A 26,361-nucleotide genomic window follows, 5' to 3' on the forward strand; every position below is an offset into this window, starting at 1 on the left:
CATTTAAAAAATTATACAAGGTCTTTTGAATAACTTTGTAAGTCAAGAAACTTGAATACATTTCTACTAGGATAAAATTTACAAAAAGCAGTGTTAAGAAGACCAGGCATAGTGGTTTGCACCTGTAATTCCAGCACTTTGGGAGACCAAGGCGGGGATCACCTGAGGTCAGGAGTTCAAGACCAGTCTGGCCAACACAGTGAAAGCCTGTCTCCACTAAAAATACAAAAATTAGTCAGGCGTAGTGGCAGACGCCTGTAATTCCAGCTACTCAGGAGACCGAGGCAGGAGAATGGCTTGAATCCAGGAGGCAGAGGTTGCAGTGGGCCGAGATCATGCCACTGCACTCCAGCCTGGGTGATAGAGTGAGACTCCATCTCAAAATAAATAAATAAATAAATAAATAAATAAATAAATAAATAATCAATGTAAGAAGAAACAGAAAATTTCAACACTCTCATAGATAATGAATTATAGCAGTAATTTTAAAACCTAAAAAAGAAAACACTTCAAGCACAGATGGCTTTATAAGTTTTCCAAATATTCCAGGAAGAAATAACTCTAATCTTACGTACTTGCAGAGAAGAGAATAAAAAAGAAAACTCCCTACCGCATTTTAATTGGCTAACCTAACCTTGATTCTAAAACCTGAAAAGAATGTAAGAAAGAAAAATTATAGGCAATCTTATCACCATGCATATACAAATCCTAACAAAATATTAGCAAACAAAATCCATTAGTACACAATTATGAAGAAGCTGAGTTTAATTCAGGATTACAATGTTGGTTTAACACTAGAAAATCAATTTAAATAAACAACACTAAAAGACCAAAAAGCAAAACAATACAGCCATCTCATTGAATGCGGAAAAGGCATTCGATAACAATTCAACTATTCATAACTAAAAAAAAAAATGCTTAGTAAACTAGTAACAGAAAGAGACTTCCACAATAAAGGAAAGTATCTTTAAAAAAACCCAAAACACGCAGAGCATATGTTTAAGAATGAAATGCTGAATGTTTTACCTTTAAAGATACAAACATCACCACTTCTATTCGACAGTGTACTGGAGGTACCAGTCAGCACAATAAATTATATATATTTAAAAAAATTGACAGGAAGAAACCACATTGTTATTATTCACAAATTATATGATTGTGTGTAGAAAAAAGAATCTATAAATGTGTTATCAGTTTCTCACTTTATCAATTCTTGTGGAAATAAAAATCACTGTACAAAAATCATTATTTTTTTGATAATGAGTATTTTGTTTCTGTACAAAAATTGATTCCATTTCCATACAAAGCAAACAACAGAAAACAGAATTTTTGAAAAAGATATCATTTATAAGAACATTAAAAAATATCAAGCACGAATAATAAATCTACAAAAGATATGCTAGTCCTCCTTGGTAGAAACTAAAAAAGTTTATGTACTAAAAGACACTAAAGGCGCCTAAACGATGGGGGGATTTCTGTTCAAAAATTAGAAGATTCAATAGTGTAATTATAATTCAATACAATCTTAACTAAAATTCCAACAGGTTCATTGGTTTTTGTTTATTTATTTTAGTGGAACTTTACGAGCTGATTTTCAAATTTATGTAGATATACAGAGGGCCAAAAAGTAGCCAAGAAAAAATTTTAAAATGTATTACTTTCTCTACATAGTAGACCATATAGAGGCAGTACTACAGAGACGTAGGGAAAATATTCTTTTAATAAATGGTGCTGAAATAATCTGGTATAATATGCAATATAAATAAATAAATGAATCTGGACTCCCAAATTATACTGTATATTAAAAAATCTATTTCAGGTAGATTTAAAGATTCAATGTAAAAGGAAGAACAAAAAAAAATTTAGAATGTAACACAGAATACCTTCAAAATTCTGAAATAGAAGAAAATTCCTTAAATAAGATACAGAAAATATTAGCTGCAAGACTGATACATTTAGGTACTTTAAAATTAGGCTTTCTAGGTCGGGCGGGTGGCTCAGCCTATAATCCCAGCACTTTAGGAGGCCGAGGTGGGTGGACTGCGAGGTCAGGAGATAGAGACCATCCTGGCTAAAATGCTGAAACCCTGTCTCTACTAAAAACACAAAAAAATTAGCTGGGCATGGTGGCGGATGCCTGTAGTCCCAGCTACTCAGGAGGGTGAGGCAGGAGAATCGCTCAAACCCAGGAGGCGGAGGTTGCTGTGAGCTGAGATGATGCCACTGCACTCCAACCTTGGTGACAGAGCAAGACTCCATCTCCAAAATAAATAAATAAATAAATAAACAAACAAATAAATAATAAAATAAAATAAAAGTAGGCATTCTAACCACCAAATTCACCATTAAATGTGTAAAACAGCAAGCCACAGAGAAGAAATATTTCAATCACTTATAACTGACAATGGACTTGATCTAGAACACACAAAGTCCTAAAAATCATTAAACAAAAGCAAACAACCAAATGGAAAACAAGCACTCTAGACACTTCAAAAGAGAGAATCCAAATGGTCAGTCATACATATGGAAAAGTGCACACCACATAAGTCTTTGGGGAAATAAAAGCTAAAATGAGATTCAACTATAAATGACCAGATTGGCAAAAATTTAAAAATCTGACAATTCTCTAAGTATTGATGAACATGCGAAGGAATGAGAACTCTCATATTGTAGGTGTTAAGTATAAATTAAGGTACGCCCTCTGGAAAATAGTTGGCTATTACCTGCTATAGATTAAGATACCCACAGTCTACGACCCAACAAATTCCACTTCTAGAAAATACCCTAAATAAAAGTATATATATGCATGCAGGATATATATTTTTAAAAGTCTGCAAAATTGCTGTTTGCAAATAACCAAGGATCAGAAACCATTCATACATCTATCAGCAGAATGGGAAAATAAACTGATTTATAGTTAGACAATGGAATATCATACTGAAATGAAAATCAGTGAATTACAGCTACATTTTGTAACATTAATGAATACTAAAAACATAATATAAAACTAAACTACAGTATTTTGGCTGGGCATGGTGGCTTACGCCTATAATCCCAGCACTTTGGGAGGCCGAGGCAGGTGGATCACCTGAGATCAGGAGTTTGAGACCAGCCTGGCCAACATGGTGAAACCCCATCTCTACTAAAAATACAAAAATTAGCTAGGTGTGGTGGTGGTCACCTGTAATCCCAGCTACTTGGGAGGTCGAGACAAGAGAATCGCTTGAATCTAGGAGGCAGAGGTTGTAGTGAGCCAAGATCATGCCACTGCACTCCAGCCTACCTGGGCTACAGTGTAAGGCTCCGTTCCAAAAAACAAAACCAAAACCAAACAAACTCTCTCTATATAGATACACACTATAGTATCTTACAATGCAAACTTCGATGGTAAAACTCTCTCTCTATCCATTTTTTTGAGACAGAGTCTTGCTTTGTTGCCCAGGTTGGAGTACAGTGGCACGACCTTGACTTACTGTAAACTCCACTTCCCAGGTTCAAGTGATTCTCCTGCCTCAGCCTCCTGAGTAGCTGGGATTACAGGCACCTGCCAGCATGTCTGGCTAATATTTTTGCATTTTTTAGTAGAGATCGGTTTTACCATGTTAGCTAGGCTGGTCTCGAACTCCTGACTTCAAGTGATCTGCCCACCTCGGCCTCCCAAAGTGCTGGGATTACAGGAGTGAGCCACTACACCTGACCTAGATGGTAAAACTCTATAAACAAAATTATGCAATTATATCATTAATCAGGACAGTGAGTAGTTTGGTGGGTTGCTGTGGTTGAGAAAGGGCATGCTAAGAACTTCTGGAAGGCAGCCAACGTTCTTGTTTTTGTCCTGAGTGGTAATTACAAAGCTGTTTATTTTCTAATGTTTTAAAACCTCATTCATTTATGTTTTATGTACTTTGTCATATGTAGTATACGTCACAAAAGTTAAAAAAAATAAAAAGGTTTACAAAATTGAGAACAATGGTCATTCTCAGGGGAGGGAGAGATCAAATTGAGGAAGGCCATTGGTACCTTTGAAGGTTACCAGGCTGTGATGTCTGCTTTCTTAAAATGAGCAGTGGATATGTTGCTGTTTATTTTATTATTACATTTTGTACTGTACTTTATTGTATTATTTTATAGGTAGAAGGTCACCAAAAGTGCAATTAATAAAAAAAAATTTTGATACACTGGAATTCATTAAAAACTTTCACACTTCAAATGACACCATCAAGAAAGTAAAAAGATAATCCATAGGGAGAAAGTATTTGTAAATCAGATAGCTAATTATTTTACAAATCCAGAATATATAAAGAACTCTTTCAGTTCAATAACAAGAAGATGAATAACATTATCTTAAAATAGCAAACTTTTTTTTTTCTTTTGAGACAGGGTCTTGCTCTGTTGTGCAGGCTGGAGAGCAATGGTGCAATCTTGGCTCACTGCAACCTCCACCTCCCAGGCTCAAACGATCCTCCCACCTTAGCCTCCCAGGTAGCTGGGACTACAGTAGGCACACGCCACCATGCCCAGCTATTTTTTATGGTTTTGGATAGAAACAGAGTTTTGTCATGTCCCCTAGGCTGGTCTCAAACTCCTGAGCTCAAGCAATCCTCCCACCTCAGCCTTCTAAATTTCTGGGATTACAGGTGTGGGTCACTGCGCCTGGCCAATGACAAAAGATTTGAATAGACTTTTCTCCAAAGGAGGTACACAAAACAATGTGCCAAGAAGCACACAAAAAGATGTTCAACATGTGTAGGTTGTTAGGGAAATGCATATCAAAACTAGTGAAGTTCTGGCCAGGTGCGGTGGCTCACGCCTGTAATCCCAGCACTTTGGGAGGCTGAGGCGGGCGGATCACGAGGTCAGGAGATCGAGACCATCCTGGCTAACACGGTGAAACCTCGAATCTACTAAAAATACAAAAAATTAGCCGGGTGTGTTGGTGGGCACCTGCAGTCCCAGCTACTCGGGAGGCTGAGGCAGGAGAATGGCGCGAACCCGGGAGGCGGAGCTTGCAGGGTGACAGAGCGAGACTCCGTCTCAAAAAAAAAAAAAAAAAGAAAAAAAAAGAAAAAAACGGAAAAAAAACTAGTGAAGTTCCAGTTTACAATCACTAAAGGTGTCCTAATCAAAAAGACAGATAATAACAAGTGTGGATGAGGATTTGGAGAACAGAAATTCTTATTCATTGCTGATGAGAATGAAAAATAATATAGCCACATTCAAAAAAAAAAAAGAGTTTAGAAGTCTCTAAAAATGTTAAACATAGAGGTACCATATGAGCCAGCAAATCCACTCTTAAGTATCTATCTACCTAAGAGAGATGAAAACATATGTGGACACAAAGACTTGTACATAAATATGTTCATGGCAGCATTATTCCTAACAGCCCCAAAGTGGAAATGACCCAGCTGTTCATCAACTGACAAATGGATAAACAAACTTTAGTGTATCAATACAATTTGGCAATAAAAAAGGAAGGAAGTATTGATACATACACAACACAGATGAACCTCAAAAACTTATGCTTAGTGAAAGAATCCAAACACAAAAGATCATACAGTAAATAATTCCATTTATATAAAATGTCCAGAATAGGAAACTCTATACAGATAGAAGTAGGTTAGTCACCCTCTAGTGCTTGGGTAGGAGTGACTGCTAACAGGTATAAGGAATCTTTTCAGGGTGTTGGAAAAGTTCTAAAATTAGCTTGTGGTGATACCTGCACAACTCCGTAAATGTACTAAAAACCATTAAGGTACACACTTACAATAGGTGAATTTTTTTATATGTAAATAATATCTTAATAAAGCTATAAATTTGTCAAGTAGGGCAGTTTCCTTAAATATTACTGCATTTTTCTGGAAAAAAATCATTTAAAACTTCTAGAACTTGATATTGCTCTATTGGCAATTTGGTTCCTTCCTGCCCCAATCCTTCTGCCTTTAAGAGGGGGAAATTCAGGGGCATAGTAAATACCAAGTGTTTTCCAAACATAAAAAAGTATAAATCCTCACAGATTAAAAAAAATCCTCAAATGACTGAGAATCTTTCTTAGGGCTGATAAAGAATAAAACGGGTTTAAAAAATAAAGAAATGAACTATCTATAATGAGGCAATTTTCCAATTCTGAATGACAGAATACAGGGCTTTTTCCTACAAAGCCTGAGGTAATCATTTTTAAAACTGTTTGGTAGAAGACAGTTAATATTCTGGGAACTTTAATGTTTTCATAAATAAAACTGAGTACTTCTGCATCAGTTGATACAATAATCTCATATACTTAAGGGCATATCCAAATATTTGTCTTTCTAGCAAAAAAAATTCTGTAGGAGGATTGTTTTTACCGTTGACGTGAGGAGGAAACTGCCAGGCCTTGTTAGTTGAGGGACCGATGTCCCTGCGATTGCCATGGCAACGGTCTGGCTTATCATACTTCCACTCTCACTTTCATAATCATCAGTGGCTATACAAATTGGTCTTCCTCGTTGATTGTGAGTTTCTAAAGAAAAATAGTCCAAAATAAATAAATAAATAAAACTCTTTAGTTGAACTAATTCCTTTTCCTATTCTCCACTATTCTTTAAAAGAATAACCTGTTAACATGTAATAGTTATTAGATTTACTTCTTTTAGATAATATTTTAAATATCTTTAACAGTAACTCATTGCTATGGTAATAATTTATAGTTTATAGAGAACATTAACTTGCTAGTCAAAGAAGATATAAGAATATAAACATTTCTGCCTTCAGGTAAGGAAATTCATGTTAGTGATCAAAATACTAGAAAGACTGCTCAACTATCAGTCTCTTAAAGGCAAATAGTTGGTTATCTTTGTAACACCAGCACCTGTCAAAGTTCTTAATACATATTAGATACTTAGGAAACGTTTCTGTTTTACTAAACTGGAAGCTTTCGGGCTAATTGCTAGTTTAAATTCCCTCATTTGCCCTAATGAAAATATTGTTGCAAACTAAATTCTATGTTTAAGTAAATTCTAAATATGCAAAGCAAGAGCAATAAAACTTTGTAGGTTCTAGTTTTGAAGAAGTAATACCACTCAACTTATTAACCTGGTGTTAGCAATAAACATAATTCCTGATATTCAAGTGAATATTCATTTCAATTTTATATATATGAATAAAGTCAAAACTGGCAGTGGTAAACATCTGTCAAGTTTTCTTGTATTTTTTCAGATGTACAGTGCATGTTTATTTACACAAACATTTCCTAAAATGTAGGTATAGAATTGCTATAAAATCATTGTTTTAAAATTCATCATAAGAACTATTTAAAGCAATCTTATACAGAATTCTGTCACATGGTCAAAGGTTTTTTTTTGGCAATATACTTAAATATTTATAGTTTACTTTTATCAGTGCACAATTCTTACTTTCCTAAAATAAGATCTTCATCCTTGAGATATTTTCTAACACTTTTAAACATTGAGCTTTGCCTTTAAAATCTGTCCTAATTATACCAGGTACCTGTAAAATCATACAGCTGAGGTACAGTTTCCATGATAATACCAATCAGAGGTAGATACAACATGGCCACTCGAGCCTTTATCTGGGGGTCAGAGTACCGCGGGTCTGAGTCATGACTGGAGAGTAAATTGTGTACCATATTGATGACTTTCTTATGCAATCCAAACAGTCTATTTAAAAAGAAGATGACAAAGAAAAAAAGCAGTAAGGCCACAGAGATTAGCTAACATTTTTAAAACAAACAGTAAGTCATGGTATTGAAAAAATTTTGTTCAATTTCTTACCTTTGTCATATATTTGCATGCATTCCATTCCTACAAAACATTTCTCATTTTAAAATAAATTAAATGTATAAAAATGTAAAAAATGTGTAAAATAAGAACTGAAGAAAAGGAAATGCTATATAAATTCACTTAGAATTAAATCTGAATATTTTTATATTAACTCCTTATTAGTATATTTGAATATAAAGAAACTAAGACTACTTATAGTTACATTTTGAAGCTAAACAAGGTAAATTTTAAAATGCTGTAAATGTTATTTCATCAAATCAGATCTTTTCACATTTACCAAAAATAAATTATTCCCTTTTTCTGAAAGAAAAATCCCCTACCTAATGGATTATGTAGCCCACAGGCTGGGGTTGCCTTTGACATCTCTATTTAAACTGCACTTCTTTACTAATATACCTCATTTGGGCCCTTACAACTTTTTTAGACTCCCAGTCCCCCTCAGTTTCAAATGGGCTAATACACTAACAAGGGTCACTTTCACTTAAACATTTTTGTCTCTCCTTAAGCTGATGGCACTTTAACTATGCAAACCATTCTAATTTAAAATTTATCTACTCCAACTTCAACTGGCCCTTAATGTTGCATCCACCAGCAGTTTCAGATCTCTCTCTCCTTAAGCCTCTTACTATCAATCACAACTGAAGACCTTACTTCCAACTTAGGAAAGAAGAGCCATTCTGAATTTGCTCTGGCCAGGTCTTTTAACACAATTCCATCTTTATAGCTCACAAATCATCTTTTCTTTTTGTCTCACAAAAAGTGTACCTTCTCACAGAAAATAATTTCTCCACATGTTCAACGAACCCCACCTTTTTTCAATAGCTTCAATGTCTCCCTTCATTATGCTCTTCCCTTCTTTCTTCAAATGTGTCTTTCCTATCTTGAAAATACATCATCACTTTAAAAAGTTGAGACTAGAAAACAGGTAGTCTTCCTCCAAAGCCCTTGATTGTATCTGCCATTTTACAAAGCTGTATGTGAAATCTAGATGGAGATTCTTTATTCTTTCTTCCAGCTCTTTATTCATAAAGTATACTTTTATAGAGGCTTTAAACACATGAAAGCAAACAGCTAAGAGATGGCCACACACTCAGACTACAACATCCAGAAAGAGTCTGCCTGCACGTGGCGCTTTGCCTACAAGGTGGCACCACTGGGCCTTGCCTGCACCAGCTCACTCAGAAACACAACTGTGACAAGATGATCTGCCTCAAGGGTTATGCTCACCTGCACCCCTGTGCCGTAACTGCCGCAAGAAGTACAGCCACAAAACATGCTGGATTCCCAAAAGAAAGTCAAATAAGACACCTCCCCTGGCTCCTCCTTCTCCCACTGGGTGGCCTCCTGCCAAGCCCCATGGCCCATGTTTCCCTTTTATTGACTAGTGGGTATAGGGAGGGCCAGTGGGTGGAAAGTATACGTTTAAACATTGTCAAGAACCACATCTAGTGAACCTATCTCAGATCTCATTATCCAGCTCCACTTGACACTTTGTCATCTTCTCAGGATTTTCTCCAGTAGTTCCCACCTTCCCCAGACTCCCCATCGTTATTCCCAAGGCTTAGATTCTGGTCAGTTGCTTTTCACGTTCTCCTCTTTGACTTCCTGTATAAGCACTAATGATTGCCAAAGGTGTTCCTTATCCCTCAGCAGCTACCATACTCATACTTCAATCTATCTAAACTCTATCCACTCGTCTTCATAAAGCCTTTTCATATGTTTACACTGCTTAATCCCATTCAGTTATTAAATATATATTAACACAAGATCTGTAATATCCTATTCTAGATGTTGAAGATAAGACATTCCCCATTTTTAAGGAGCTCACTTTAGCAAGAGAGAAACACAGACACAAAAACAATAATTCTTCAATACTTCAAAGAATTTTTCAATTCTTTATAAATGCTACAATAAAGGAATATAAATCCTTTCATCTTCTAAAGAACCATGTACTACAAAACCAACATTTAATCATAGTGTACTGTTTTGCAGTCTTAACTTTCTAATTATAATGAAAGTTTCTAAAGAGCAAATCTTTGGTTAATTATAGAACATATTATTGCCACTTAAGGAATTATTCTTGAATATAGCAAGCATGTGGATTAAAATACAAACATTCCTCTCAAGGATCTTTCTAAGACAATGCTGCATATAATCTATATACCTCCCAAGACAGTAAAATTTAAAGGTGAGATGTGAGTTTCTTACAGTTAATCATTCATTCATCAAATTAACATACATTACCAAGTGCCCACTTTGTTCCAGACACAATACTAAGACACTGGGAATACAGCACTGAACAAGAAAGACAAGGTGCCTGTTCTTATGCTGTCACATGCTCACATTCTACTGTGAGAGGACAGAAAATAAACAAGCAAATTTCAGATAAGTGCATTGTAGAAACTAAAACAGGGTTATATGGTTAAGAATGACTGTGACAAGGGCAACACGGCTGTTACTTATTTATGAGACAAAGTCTTGCTCTGTTGCCTAGGCTGTGGCATGATGTTGGCTCACTGTAACCTCTGCCTCCCAGGTTCAAGCGATTCTCATGCCTCAGCCTTCTGAGTAGCTGGAACTAGAGGGATGCACCACCACGCCCAGGTAATTTTTGTATTTTTAGTAGAAATGGGGTTTTACCATTTTGGCCAGGCTGGTCTCAAACTCCTGACCTCAAGTGATCCACCCACCTCAGCCTCCCAAAGTGCTGGGATTATAAGTATGAGCCACCACGCCTGGCCTATTTATTTATTTATTTACTTTTCTTGAGACAGGGTCTCACTCTGTCACCCAGGCTGGAATACAGTGGTGTGATCACTGCCGCCTTGACTTCTTGGACTTAAGTGATCCTCCCTCCTCAACCTCCTGAGTAGCTGGGACTATATAGGCATGCACCACCACGTCTGGCTAATTAAAAAAAAATTATTGGTACAGACAGGGTCTCACTATGTTGCCCAGGCTGGTCTTGAGCTCCTGGACTCAAGCAATCCTCCTGCCTCATCCTCACAAAGTGTTGGGATTACAGGCATGAGCCTCCGTGCCTGGTCAACATGGCTGTAATTTAGGTTGGGTGATCAATGAAAATCTCACTGAGAAGATGCTGTTTGAACAGATACCTGAAGAACCACAAGCAAGAAATGACTATGTGAACACCTGAGGGCTGTTCAACATTGCTTCAAGAGGAGAAAAATCCACGTGCAAAGGCCTGAAGGTGGGAATGAGCTTGGCGCATTAGAGAACAGAAAGTAGGCCAGCATGGCCAGATCTTGGTATGTGAGGAGGAAGAGAGTGGCAGGAGAAGACAAGAGCCAGATATACAGGGCCTTAAGAAGCTATATATGGCAACTATATGCAAGACTATCTTGCAGTCATGAGACGCTCCAGCCTTAGGATAAAGTTGACACTTCCAGCAGAGGTAAGAAATGTAAAGAACTGGAATCATGATAGTATCACTGAACTGATGATATTACTGTGATAAAAACCTATCTTTCTGGGAGTTGATCCGTTCGGAGCCCCCTCCGGCTCTATACCAGGGAGCTGTCTTCTTCTTTCTTTCCTCTTTCTTGCCTATTAAACTTTCTGCTCCTTAAAACCAAAAATAATAAATAATAAATAATAAAAATCCCTTCTTTCTTCCAATTTTGAAATAGTAAATTTCCTTCCTTTAATAAAGCCAGCTGGAGGAAGAATTTTCTATTTATTGTAACCAAAAACACCTTCATATACCAAGTAAACATACTGAAAATATAGATTCAAATGAGTGAGCTATACCAGTTATTTTAAAAAGCTAGTATGTTTAGATAAGTTGTTTTTAGAGTGTTTTTCCCCAAACAACAGATTCTTTTATTATTTTTTTTAATGACATCATAGTTATTTGTCAAATGGCAAAATACAAAAGTGGCGCCAAGCAGGGGTGGAAGGCCCAGAGTTTCACCCATTTAGTTTGCCCTCTCTGTATTCCAAAGTCTGCACACACTGCCCACCCCAATCTACACGGAAACCCATTAAGCACCTCTTCAGGACCCTCTAGTTCTGTTTAGAACACAGGGTGAAAAACTATTTCTTTAAAATAGATTCCAAACTTAGGAAGTTGCCATTATAAAAACACATGTCTTCCACTTGCAGATCTGGCCTTTCACAATTTATTCGGTATTGACTATGCCCCTGACATACTGCTAAGAACTTGACATACCTCCTCTTTTATTCATTCAATAAATATATCAGAGGACCCTTGTAAAAACCTATTTAAAGTATCTCTTTTTGTTCTCTGGAGTTCTTGTATGAGGCTAAACTGCATTATAAACTTGTATTATTCCTACTATGAGAAAAAAAACTTTTAAGCCATTATTACCCAAATGAGTTATGGTCATAGTATTAAGATGGACATACCATACATAGGATGCTGGACCACAACAACACATCAAGCTTTTTTTTTTTTTTTTTTGAGAAGAAGTCTTGCTCTATCACCCAGGATGGAGTGCAGCAGTGTGATCTTGGCTCACTGCAACCTTTGCCTCCCGGATTCAAGCAATTCTCATGCTTCAGCCTCCCGAGCAGCTGGGATTAAAGGCACAAGCCACCGTGTATGGCTGATTTTTGTTATTTTTAGTAGAGATGGGGTTTTGCCATGTCAGCCAGGCTGGTCTCGAACTCCTGGCCTCAAGTGATCTGACTGTCTTGGCATCCCAAAGTGCTGGGATTAAGGTGTGAGCCACTGCGCCTGGCTACATCAAGCTATTTCTATCAATTCAAATCATCAGGCCAGTGCAGTGGCTCATGCCTATAACCCCAGCATGTTGGGAGGCTGAAGTGGGCTCCCAACTACTCAGGAGGCTGAGGCAGAAGAATTGCTTGAGCCTGGGAGGCAGAGGTTATAGCTGGCTGAAATCAAGCTACTGTTGTCCAGCCTGGATGAGGGTGACAGAGTGAGACCTATTCTCAAAAAAAACAAAACAAACAAACAAAAATCACCTCATCAGACAACATACTTTTCTAACTACATCAATTTCCAAACATCCTTTAAAAATGTACACAACTTTGGAAGTTTTTAAAACCTAAAGACATTTGTTTATAGGCCAATTTTTGAAATGAAATGCTACATAGTATGATGGCAAATTACAAATTTTTGGCCAGGCGCAGTGGCTCACACCTGCAATCCCAACACTTTGGGAGGCTGAGGTGGTGGATCACTTAAAGTCAGGAGTTTGAGACCAGCCTGGACAACATGGTGAAACCCCATCGCTACTACAAAAACAAAAAAATTAGCTGGGTGTGGTGACATGTGCCTGTAGTCCCAGCTTCAGGAGACTGAGGCAGGAGAATCGCTTGAACCCAGGAGGCAAAGGTTGCAGCGAGCCGAGATCACACCACTGCACACTAGCCCGGGAGACTTCGTCTCAAAAAAAAAAGAGAGAACTTGGGCTCTAGAATAAAGCCTTGGTTCAAAGCCTGGCTCTGCCACTTTTTACTCAGTGACCTTTCTGTGTTTCTGTTTTTCTAATCTGCAAAATGGGTATAATAACAGACTTCGCCTTCTTAGAGTTATTCTGAGGATTAGATGACTTAATACTTATAAAGCACTCAGAACTGAGCTTATCATAGAGCTATTATTCAATAAGTGCTATTTTTTCCATTGTATAAAATTCTTCTTCACAAAAGTGACTTTAAATATATGTATATTCATACAATTTGCATACCTGAGATGTTGCAAGAGCAAGAATCTATCTCAAACAAACAAAAAAGGATAAATTTTTCTGACAAGGAATCAAAGACCATTTTCCTCAAATGAAAAGCACTTACTTTATATCAACAAATCTATCTACTAATATGCACAATTTATTTTACATACTATTAAGAAGAAAAAGAATGGTACTAAATGAATCATGATATGCCACCAATTTTAAGACAAATCCCAAATTCAGAGGTGACAAAATATGAGAAAAAGTCTTTCATAAAATTGATTAAACAGATAAGTGGCCGGGCGCGGTGGCTCAAGCCTGTAATCCCAGCACTTTGGGAGGCCGAGACGGGCGGATCACGAGGTCAGGAGATCGAGACCATCCTGGCTAACATGGTGAAACCCCGTTTCTACTAAAAAATACAAAAAATTAGCCGGGCGAGGTGCGGGCGCCTGTAGTCCCAGCTACTCGGGAGGCTGAGGCAGGAGAATGGCGTGAACCTGGGAGGCGGAGCTTGCAGTGAGCTGAGATCTGGCCACTGCACTCCAGCCTGGGCGACAGAGCGAGACTCCGTCTCAAAAAAAAAAAAAAACAGATAAGTGAGAAACTTAGTGAAGAGGGAAGTAGAAAAAGAGTGTGAAAGATTACTCTCCTAATCCTTGGGAAATGTGAGTGGAATACTTCTGTCCACTCTGTTCAAAATCAAACTCATATTCTACAAGGTAAAAACTGTTCTACTTACCCTTCAGCATCAGGGTCTAAAATGACAGCCAGCTCTGTTAACACAAGTCCTGCCAAATAATGCTGTTGGCGGAAAGGCACGGACAATTCAAACATATTTGCAATCTTTTGGTCTTGTACGTTCGTAGAAAATCCAGAACTCTGTTGGAGAGTGAGGCAGAACAAGACTATAACAGCAGTGCAACAAAACATCCTACAGACACAGCAATATAAGAAATGAAATACTTTTTCCTAGGGTAGTTTATTTTATATTACTAACACTAAAGAAAGCAACTTTTCACACTTTTGGGACAGGAAACTATAATGAGATTGCTTTATTAATTTAATTACTTTACTAAAGAAATTAACCATTGAAAATTTAATTATTTTACATTTCTTTTTTCATATATACTTTCATTTTCCCCTTTATTCTCTTAGCCACTTTTCAGTATCACACTCTGACAAAAAAAAGAAGCAACTAAATCCAAATGACATAGATGCACTTACCCCAAAGTATAAGAGAAATATTCATAGTTAAGGCTACTGGTTTCCAGAGAAATTCGAAACACCAGTACAACTGTTCTTCACAGAATATACTATGTCTGGAAAATTACCATCATTTTGTTGTCTACTGAGTTTTTTTTTAACGTCTTAATACTGCAAAATATTATAGCATTCTCCAAGATACAGTCCATACTGAGGACTCACGTGGGGTTTCTTAGAGCAACAACAGATTTCATATTTCTCCATGGCGAAAATCATCTCCTAATGAGAATATAAAACTCTTCCTAGCCTTCCAAAAAAGAGTGATGTCTCTGTTATCTAATAGAATCTGAAAATTATGTAGCTAGCTGAGAAAGTGGGCAACAGATAACAGAAGAAATTCTATGAGCATTTCCTAGCTCAATGAGATGTTCAGTAAGGAGCTAGATATAAACAAATATGCTTCCTTAAGGGTGTTAGCAATCATATTTATGATTAATCTGTCTGTGTAGCTACATCTTTGGCAGAGGATAGGGAAAGAGAGAAAAAGGGCAGCCTCATCCATTAGATTAAGGGCATGCTGGCCAGACTGAACAGTTTGTGGAAAAATAGGCTGATCCAGAAGATGTTTTTTACAAAGATAAAATGAAAAGTTGTGGGCACCCTTTGATGTTTTCTAGTCTTTCTAGCTGAAGTGTAAATTTTGTTTTTTAAATGAAGCATATGAGATATCACCTACATAATCCTATTCAGGAATTAAATATATTGAAAACAAAATTAAGAAGTACTAAGATTAAGTTTCACTTTAGAAATTAAGAGCTTAAAGAAAGTAGCCTCCTTGCCTCAGGAACAATACAGTAGAAATAAGAGTGTTTCACTGGAGAAAGGAAAATACAGGCTTCTCTGATACTAAAACCACAAAATCTCTTAATCTCAATTTATAAAAGAGGACGTACATATTACCTGCTACAATAACACTTTTTCATCTACAGAGACCCCACTAGCTGTTGAAGTCAAGTACCACCCACTGAAAAACCCATCAATTTTCATCCAGTTTCCTTTGGGGCTTCTGGATACAAGAGAGTTAAGCAGGGCTTTGTCATGCCTCCACTGCAGTTTGACTTCTCTGTTCAATTATGCTTCATCCCCCACTTCCTTTCACAGGTATTGATCTCTAAAAAACATCCTGCATTTGAGACTCATTCTTCGTGTCTGTTTCAGAGAACCCAATTTGTGAAAACATCTAAATTAGTAAGTTTATTTAGGTGAATTCATTCACATGTGCATTAAGTCTATGAAAGGAATACAAAACAGTGGTTAAGAACTTGGGCTCAGCCAGGAGCGGTGGTTCACACCTGTAATTCCAGTAGTTTGGCAGGCTGAGGCCGGCGGATCACGGGGTCAAGAGATTGAGACCATCCTGCACAACCAACATGGTGAAACTCCGTCTCTACTTAAAACATAAAAATTAGTTGGGCATAGTGGCACACGCCTGTAGTGCCAGCTTCTTGGGAGGCTGAGGTAGAAGAATCGCTTGAACCCAGGAGGCAGAGGTTGCAGTGAGCCGAGATCACGCCACTGCACACTAGCCCGGGAGACTCCGTCTCAAAAAAAAAAAAAGAGAGAACTTGGGCTCTAGAATAAAGCCTTGGTTCAAAGCCTGGCTCTGCCACTTTTTACTCAGTGACCTTTCTGTGTTTCTGTTTTTCTAATCTGCAAAATGGGTATAATAACAGAACTTGCCTTCTTAGAGTTATTCTGAGGATTAAATGACTTAATACTTACAAAGTACTCAGAACTGAGCCTATCATACAGCTATTATTCAGTAAGTGTTATTTTTTTCATTGTTTAAAATTCTTCTTCACTAAAGTGACTTTAAATACATGTATATTCACATAATTTGCATACCTGAGATGTTGCAGAAGAAACAGAAGGTGATGGAGATGCAGGTGGAGTAAGTAAGCTGCAGGGTAAGTTTAATGTAACATAGTGCTCATGACTGCAGATGATTCGCAGAAAATCCAGCCTCAAGGACACCAGAATGCTCGGATTCGGTAATGAGTAAAGCTTTGAAGACACCTTGTAAGCAACGCATAAGTAAGAGAACACCAATTGAATCTATTATTTCTTTAATACTAATACCAGAATGGCAAATTAGAATTGAAGAGGTAGTACTTGGTATCCAGTTTGGATTTTGTGGCTTAAGTAACAGTATCACATTATTCCAGAGTTACTGCTAAAATTAAAAATTTAATACTATAAGGTTTACTATATAAACACATTTGACTAACCTAAAAGCCACATTCTTGTGTTTCCAATGTAGCATCAATATTTCTACTTCTCATAAAACAGGGAAAACATATACCACCAAAATAACTTCATATTACTTCCTTCTTAAAAGAAATTATCGATTCTTTTTATAGCAATTTGTGCTTACCTATATTTATAATTTGTCTGTTTTCTCAGCGACATCATAAGCTACTTGAGGAGACATACTATAAACTGATTTAATAGCTTTAGTATCCCTACAGCTTAGCTCTATGTTTGACAAACATAGGAGGTCAATGCTTAAAGAATAAAGACAGGATAAGTTCTGGTAGCAATAGTACATAAAGTTTTGGGGGACAGGTAAAAATGATACATATCGTGTTGAAGTATTTTCATGTGGGTGAGTGCCCATGCATAGTTTTAACTTTTCTATTAGAAGAACTAAAAAAGGCCGGGCGCAGTGGCTCATGCCTGTAATCCCAGCACTTTGGGAGGCCGAGACGGACAGATCACGAGGTCAGGAGATCGAGATCATCCTGGCTAACACGGTGAAATCCTGTCTCTACTAAAAAATACAAAAAACTAGCCTGGCAAGGTGGCGGGTGCCTGTAGTCCCAGCTACTCGGGAGGCTGAGGCAGGAGAATGGCGTAAACCCAGGAGGTGGAGCCTGCAGTGAGCTGATATCCGGCCACTTCACTCCAGCCTGGGCGACAGAGCGAGACTCCGTCTCAAAAAAAAAAAAAAAAAAAAAAAACAACAAAAAAGAAGAGATAAACAATAAAGGCATCCAATAGAATATTCAAAATTCTAAATATTAGACTGCCAAATAGAATTCTGGACTATTAGTTCCCCAAAGCTAATCTGTAGACCAGTTGTGAGGTGCTTCACAAGCACTGTGTACTCCTCACCCCACCACCATGAGAAGTTTGAACTTCTCAATAATTCTGGGAAGGGACTCAGAAATATGTGTATTTTTAAAGCTCCTTTAAAAGGTAATTCTAAAAGGCTTATATAGTTTACTACCAAAGTGGCCTAGCAGAACCAATAATTAATGTTTTCTAGAAGGCAGACTTCACTAATCAGTTGATAAAAATTTTAAAACAAAATCAGCTATGTGTGGAAAAGTTCCAGGATGCTTTTAATTTAGTAAAGTCAAGATAATGAACAACATTTGGCAAATGCGTAAACATGTGTCCATATTTCCAAACTCTACAACATCCAGGGCTGGATTAGGAAGAATACCCAGCAAAATGCAGTTGCTTTAAAAATCACTCAAGATAACAAAAGTCCACTCGGTATAAACGCTCCACTTGCATGACATCTTGAGACTGCTTTACATTACTACTGACTTGATGGTATGATCCAGAATGGGATTAAAGAGTCACGAGTAGGCCAGTATAACTCAAGGAAATGCTGGCTGTACTGATAACAGCTTGCCACAGTCCTTGTGTCCTGATAAAACAAGTGTAATTTATTTTTGCCTTGCTAGTAAATACATATTACTTTAGGCTACTTTTTGTTTTAATATCAGTATATAAATATGCTCTTAAGGTCTCTTAGCTCTAACTCTGAAAAGAACATAGTATTTAAATTATTTGATTACTAATTATTTCTAACTATGCATTACCTGTTTACAGCAGGACTTTATAAGGCTAAAAACAAATCCTCTGTCCATAACACACAACAGATCATTGAGAAAGAATGCAAGGCTTGTATTGAGTCTCTCAACCATTTCTGTGTCCTGTGAAACAGAATATAAAACAAAAACATATTAAAGTATGATAGTTTAATCTGAACTTGAAAGAGAGATAAGTGGGGAAAAAGTTATTACCTTCTGAAATCGTGAAACTATATCACTAGCAATTGTGCTGACAAGAGCTGCAATGTCATCCATGAAACGTTCTGGAAAACGACTTTTCCTTGGAGCATCAAGTTTATCATTAAAGTATAAATGGTGCACCATGCTCTTTACCTGAAAAAAAGATAGAAATTATGAGTTTAATTTCCTATGAATATAATTAACAATTACAACAACTCTAAATACCTGGACTTTCTCTAAAATATGGCATGTAATTTAATAGATGACTGAAATATTTTTAGCTTCTCAAATATTTTTTAAAGTTCCCTATGATGTTTTGTATTTGCTGAAAAAACAAACAAAACACTATATTACCTTCAGAAAATTATGCTGGCTAACAATAGGACAAAAAATTCTGTGTATGTCAACAAAAAAAATTTCAACCTTTAAATTTTCTTTTTTTTTTTTTTTTTTTAAGGAAACAGGGTCTCACTCTGTCACACAGGCTGGAGTACAGTGGTATGATCATAGCTCACTGCAGCCTCCAACTCCTGGGCTCAAGTGATTCGCCTGCCTCAGCCTCCTGAGTAGCGAGGACTATAGGTGCACACTACTACACCCAGCTAATTTTAAAATTTTTTATAGAGACAGGGTTTGGCTATGTTGCCCAGACTGGTCTCAAATTCCTGGCCTCAAGTGATCCTTCTGCCTTGGCCTCTCAAAATACTGGGATTACAGGCATATAATCTATCACATGTAGCCAAAAAAAATTTAATTAAATTTTTCCAAGACTCAATAATTTTGCCATTCCAAAGCTCCCAAACTGTAAGCTTTGAAAGGTTAGAAACCCAGTCTTCACTATAGTGTCCTCAGTAGCTAATACACAGATGACGGCATATAGTGGGAATACAATAAATACGAGGACTATATTGTACTGTATTTGTATTGAATATTGTACAGATTCTTTATTATAACACTGTGGTAATGGTAATAAAGAATAAACTTTAAATTCAGGGAAACTGAAGCTAAAGTCCTATACTTAAAATAGAGCACAGCCAAGTTTTAAATTGCAGTCTTTGACTATTTTGTATTTTAGAAACCTGAACATAAATGTAAGACTATTAAAAAAGTCAAAAATTACAATTTTTACCTTACGAGAGAAGCAGAGAAGCACATGAATTACAAATTTAAGGTTTATTTTCTAGGAAAAAAATGAGTTGTCACTTACATATAGTCCCTGACTTATTTTTTCTGTAGATTATTAAATCTCTAGAATAAAATATTCTCTTACCCATAACATAGGCAACATTCAATGCTGAGTACCACCCTATGACATACTCTGGAAGATCCTTTTATCTTTTTGTTGTTTTGTTTTATATTTTTTTACATACTCCTTTTTTGGAAGAAAAAGTTTCAGTGATTTCAGCTTTCTAGAGGCTGAAGAGGAAGGTGAAGAAGATGGTCTCAAGTGCTGAAATGTCTGAGTTTTAATTACAGTCCTACTACCTACAAGCTGTGCACACTAAGACAAGTTACTTAACCCCTCTGTGCCTTAGTAACACCTACGCCACAGGGCAGTACTAGCATATTGTGCCCACTTGATAAATGTTTGTTGCCTTTGTTTACATATGTGTATGTTTACATATACAAGTTTATATGTACAGGTGACCCATGAACAGCATGGGTTTGAACTGCATGAGTCCACTTATATGTGGGTTTTCTCCCCCTTCTGCCATTCCTGAGACAGCAAAACCAAACCCTCCTCTTCAGTCTACTCAATGTGGAGACAATGAGGATGGAGACATTTATGATGATCTACTTCCAATTAATGAATAGCAAATATATTTTATCTTCCTTATAATTTTCTTAATAACATTTTCTTTTCACTAGCTTATTCTAAGAACACAGTATATAATACGAATAACATACAAAATATGATTATGTTATCAGTAAAGCATTTGGTCAACAGTAACTATTTGGTCAACTTAACTATTAGTAGTTAAGTTTTAGGTGAGCCAGAAGTTATATGCAGATTTTGACAGTGTGAGGGAGTTGGTTCCCCTAAACCCCATGTTGTTCATGAGTCAACTGTTCATATATATTAATTAAAATATTAATTCACTCATTTTAAAAGTATCATTTATTTGATTAAGCAAAAAATACTTAAACAAATTTAAAGAGACAGGATCTTGCTTTGTCATTCATGCGGAGTGCCATGGTGATCATAGCTGACGGCAGCCTTGAATTTCTGGGCTCAAGCAAGCCTCCCTCCTCAGCCCACCAAGTAGATGGAACTACAGGTGTGTGACACCAGGTTTAGCTAATTAAAAAAAATTTTTGTTTTGGCAGATATGGGTTCCCGCTATGTTGTCCAGGCTAATCTCAAACTCCTGATCTCAAATGATCCTCCTGCCTCGGCTTTCTAAAGTGCTGGGATTACAGGTGTGAGCCACTGCACCCAACCAGTACTGTTGTTTTTTTATTTATTGTAACTGGTATTTCCCTAAGAGTTTATTAGCCATAATAATAGCAGTAGGTATCTATAAAGCTCTTTGTATCTTTGGTATAAAATCTACAATACTGTCATTATAGACTTCATGTATAATGACTAGCAAAGAATGTATCACAAGTTTCCTTTGAAAATATAGCTAGCTTATGCAACTATCCCTGAGAAAATAAGGGTTAAAATGAGTCTCACTCTTCATTATTCCACCTAAACTGTGTTGAGTGTCCACAGTGTTTATTGAGAGATGTAACACATGTAATTTTGCCTTAGAGGCACATGTAAAAGAGTAAGATGTACAATAGAAAAATACTTTTAAGATAACAAATGAGCTAGCATAAAATTGTTCACTAAGAGAAAAAATATTAAAGAACATGCTCAGTTTTTGCTCACCATTAACTCAAAAAAGAACCAGGCTTGTTGCAAAGCTGATTCCCGAACGCTGCCACTGCAAACAACCCACTGCAAAGCCAGCTCCTCATGAAAAAGCTATCCAGAAGTAAATCCAAAGTTATTATCAAAGTCAAGTCTGCTGATAACATAAACCAAATAATAATGCAAATACAAATGAAGATATAATGAGAATAAGCAAAATAAGGCACGTGAACCGTTCAATGATGCACTGAAGACACCCATTAACGAAACGGCTATTTAAGCATGTAAGACAGTGGTATGTGGAGCAGCTGAAAAAATTACATGTTATCTTGCAGTAAAATGTAATTTTAAAACGACAGGTAGAAGATAGCCTCCTAAATTGTACCTGCAAACAGAAACTAGACTAAAAACTTACAGTACAGTAATATCTTGTTTGTATCTTAAGTACATTTTTAAACATACGCAAATACACGCATGAACTTTGCTGGTACAATTTAGGAAATACGTTTTAAAATTTAAACTTTGCTATGAGCCATTAATTTTCAAGTTTTCAGGTAAGGTCTTTTTAAAAAAATAGCAGAAGATTTCTGCCTTATAATGGATATGCATACAAAGCATTTGCAAAGTAGTGTATATTAATATGAAAAAGGACTAACAAAACTGTGCATAAGGGAAGCAAATCAACATATCTTACTAAGAGTGACAATTTTTCTAACTCATCTTCCTTTCCCTGGAGATTTAAAACACAAAACAGAAGCAGTTACAGAAATATACTTAAGAGTTGATACATTTTTTTGGTACTAAAATTTGATGATCAAATTTGAATTCACTAAATTCTAAAAATAGTCAATCCCAAAGATATAAACATTATCATAATGTAAAAGAGTATACACTGACAAGGTATGCCCAAAAAGGCATCAGACAAGCAATGCTTGCTCAGATATATTTTTCAGCACAACGCAATTACTGTATCTCATACTGGTTATGTAAAGAAATCTTACATCTATTTAATTGGTGAAATTATTTTCCCCCTATGAATTGTCTTCATATGAATCTACCTTTTTAGTTGGTAAGCGTCCCGTTAATGTTTGTAAGAAACTTGACGTCTCTGTGTGCGAAGACATACGATTACAACTTCGATCCATAGCCTATGGAGTGAAGATGAGTGAATGACGAGATAACATTAATGTTTGCAGTGGATGACTTTGCAGCTGACGGATTATGTACAAGTTTAAAACAGAGTTTTATTATGGTTTCAAAAACCATCTATTTTATTGCTCATCTCATTTTCACCATTTTAAGCTGCTTTAATGACAATGCATGAGTAGTATCAAAATGGCTTCTACATATTTTTGGTCTTTAAAAAAAGATGAGTATTTCAGTGATTATATAATATTCAGTGTTGCAAAGAATGAAACTTTTATCTGTGTGATCTATATACATGCACATATCTAGTAAAAATATATAAAAAGTAAAAACATACTTCTCAACTGGTCTCAGAACAAATAAGAAATCAGTAACTTTACATTAAATAAAGAAAATAAAAAGTTTAGAATAATTTCTTTCACTTTTTTATTATTATCAAAAACTACTATTCAGGTTGGTCATATACTAAATCAAATATAAATCATTTACTATATTAGAAACGGAATTAAAAATTTTCTTTAAGAAAAGGATTACCCTCCAAAGCCAACACAGATGAGAAGTATATTTTGAGATATCATGCAGTGTTAGCTATCAAGCAACTAGTCTTAAGTAAGCAAAACCTAATTCAGCTAAGGTATAACAAATTTCATACTTTGCAACACAGTACAAATTAAAATGGATTTTTGCTTCTGGTATTGAGTCTTACAGCATGGTGATCATATACTGTTCACATTTAATTTCAATTTATTGCCAGTCTTTCCATTCAGTGATTACGAAGAAAATAACAAGATAGTAAATGTTAAATGAAAATGATACAATAGTTACACTTTAAACCAAAAGCAAATAGAAAACTGTTGGGTTTTTTTCCTCCACATAAAAATTTAAAAATTGCTATTAAAGATGTGCTACCCCTAAAAAAGAAACTGTTATAAAAGCCATCAATTGCATAAGCAGCAGGCACTGAAATATTGATAGGGTGTGTAAGGAAGAAAGAGGGCAGAGATAGGAAATAGGAAAGAAGCACATTACTGGTGCAATTGGTGGTATTCATGCATAGTAGTTGGAAAATGTGCTAAGTAAACAAAAATACACACTTTTTAATGATTAAAAAAAGCAAGCCACTGAAATCATAGTATATACTAAAAAGTAATGTTCTAACGGGAAACATCAGCAGCCAATAAAGAAACCTCTAATATAAACACCACCTGTGTTGATTCTGCACTTGGACTGGGGTTGGATCCCCATGGGGCAGCTTTTGGACCACCAGTGTTAACCCAGGAATTGGAGCGATCTAAACCCTAAGCATATAATAGAAAGCAGTTTGAAAGGAAAGAAATATTACATGTTGCATGCTATAAATTATTCTTAAAGAAATTCAGACCTTCTAATGCAAACATGTTTTTAATTAGTACTGTTAAAGCAACCAAAATTTGTAGGCACCTATAGAGTATTAGTTCACCAAAATTATCTTATTATATAACACAATTTTTAAAAAATCACCAAGACCATTAAGTATAGTATTTAAAGGTAATTTTTCTTTATGTAAAGAAATACTCTTGAAGTACCAATAACTAATGTTCCCATAGTACCACACCCCAAATTTTCTTTATTTAAAGACAGTGCAAGTTAGCAACAGATAATTTCCTCTGTATCTAACTGAGGTTTAAAGGAAAAAATGGAAGAAAAACACCCCATTCTTTGCTTTAAACTTTAATTTCACTCCATCTCTCATCAACGGAAAACTACTATGCAGTGATACTCCATAATTCTATTTGACCTTGCCACCACCTTCACTCTCTTTTAGGGACAGACAGGAGAAATTAAGTAAAAACTTAAGAAAAAAATGATACCTAATATTTACTCCTTCCTAATAATGGATTTCGGGCTGCACTTGTAATTAAACACACTGGTCTACTATTTATTAATAAATATTACAAGGAAAAACATTATGCTGGGGCTGTCTATAGGAATTATATCTTCATCATCTTTATGAATTTAAAATTTCTTTAAGATGCTACTAAAGTATATGTCCAGAAGTGAATTTATGTTTATCTTTGTCTGAAAGGGGTTCCTGTGATTCCAGGTGAAGGAAACAGAGGCTTTTCTTCTATTTCCTAAAACTGACTGATCGTCAGAATCACTTGAGAAGCTTTATGAAATTCAGATCCTGGGCTCTATCTCCATAAATCCGATTCAGCAATCTGGACTGGGGACTTGAGAATCTAATAACTGGAACTGGAGTAAGTTGTAAAAGATTTTAAAGAATTATTAGGGTAAGATAGCAAAGACAATCGAAGACAAGCTGACATAAATAGATCAGGGCATGAGTACGGACGCAAACCAGAAACCACCAAAGGAAAGAGAGGTAAAAGTGAAGAGTTGGAACAACTGTAATCAACTCTGTCTAGACATTAGTGTCATTTGGGAAACTTAACAACAACAGTAACATAACAAATGTGCAGCGCCCTACCTTAAAACAATTAAATCAGAATTGCTGTGAGTGTGGCCTAGACATCAGTATTTTTTAAATACTTCAAGAGAAGTTTTCAAAAAGAAAAACTGCAACCCTCAAAGGCTTAGGTTTTAGGAGAATATGTGCTCCACCTTTTTTCATTTTTTCCCAAATATATAGAGAAGCTGAAATGACGGTACAGTAATCACCCATTTCTCATCATTTTTGACAGTGATTGTCTAATATGGGAGTTAAGGTTCCAATCCAGGCTCTCCTGCTTACTAGCTGTAAAATCTAAGATAAATTACTTAATTTCTTTTTCAGTTTCTTATCTATAAAATAAAAATGATGAGAACGTCTCCCTTCATACGTTAAGAATCAAATTAAATAATGGAAGTAAATTACTAAGTTCAATGCCTTGAATATAGTAAACTCTCAAAAACAGTTGTATAAAAATTTTCCATACATATTTTTCTTAAAATGCTTTCTATCAAAGTAAATTAGACAATATCAAAATACCAGTAAAATTATGCCATCAGATTTGTTTAAAATATCCACCTTCTCAGAATCCTATTACAATATTTCAAATAAAAGCAAACCAAAAGACTTATGTTTTTCAGAGAAGTTAAAACAAAGTTTTCACTAGTCTCCAAAATTATGTCCAAGTCCAAAATTATGTCTCTTTTGTATAAAAGTGTAAAGTTCTTCCTACTATATTCAATTTTTACAGTCACTACTCATGTTACAAAAATAACAAAACATGAGCATTTGATTTTTGCAAAATTATAACTGTCCTCTTTTCTCTCATAAATTTCCACAAAAAGAATAAAGACTTTGCTGTGCTCTTAAATTCACTTAACTCACTGTTTAACAATTTCCTTTAAAACTACAATATATGATAATTGCTGATATGAGAATAAAAAAATCTCATTGTGCTATGAATTATATTTATATACACAATACTGATGTTCTGAACAGTTATAATTATGCCAGTCAAAGCTAACTATTTAAAGAAAACTTGTGTTCAGTTATTTGGCAAAGCAGGTAAATCCCATAATTCAGGTGTTATAAAGCTAAGAATTATACCAAACAGCCCGTATTTAAGCAAATTTATCATTTATATTTAAAATAATAACTTTATGTTTACTGATTTCCAACAAAC

The 26,361-nt window shown here is 35.8% G+C and overlaps 1 protein-coding gene across 13 annotated transcripts in view; it reads right to left on the reverse strand.

The window, feature by feature from the left end:
- Positions 1-26,361, reverse strand: part of DOCK7 (dedicator of cytokinesis 7) — a 237,039-nt gene that overhangs the window by 74,608 nt on the left and 136,070 nt on the right. For 5 of the 13 annotated variants that reach the window (XM_033225101.1, XM_033225105.1, XM_033225104.1 and 2 more), the window contains exons 23-32: positions 23,953-24,045; positions 22,660-22,749; positions 22,296-22,331; positions 21,620-21,715; positions 18,757-18,897; positions 18,553-18,666; positions 16,565-16,735; positions 14,196-14,335; positions 7,483-7,652; positions 6,342-6,496 (exon numbers count right to left, since the gene is read on the reverse strand). In XM_033225101.1, coding sequence (XP_033080992.1) covers positions 6,342-6,496; positions 7,483-7,652; positions 14,196-14,335; positions 16,565-16,735; positions 18,553-18,666; positions 18,757-18,897; positions 21,620-21,715; positions 22,296-22,331; positions 22,660-22,749; positions 23,953-24,045 — 1,206 coding nt within the window. The remainder of the gene's footprint in view (positions 1-6,341; positions 6,497-7,482; positions 7,653-14,195; positions 14,336-16,564; positions 16,736-18,552; positions 18,667-18,756; positions 18,898-21,619; positions 21,716-22,295; positions 22,332-22,659; positions 22,750-23,952; positions 24,046-26,361) is intronic. The other 8 variants (XM_033225108.1, XM_033225107.1, XM_033225106.1 and 5 more) reach the window with 2 other exon arrangements.

The sequence above is a fragment of the Trachypithecus francoisi genome, unplaced genomic scaffold (assembly GCF_009764315.1).
Source record: "Trachypithecus francoisi isolate TF-2019V2 unplaced genomic scaffold, Tfra_2.0 Lachesis_group12, whole genome shotgun sequence".
Lineage (NCBI taxonomy): Eukaryota > Metazoa > Chordata > Mammalia > Primates > Cercopithecidae > Trachypithecus > Trachypithecus francoisi.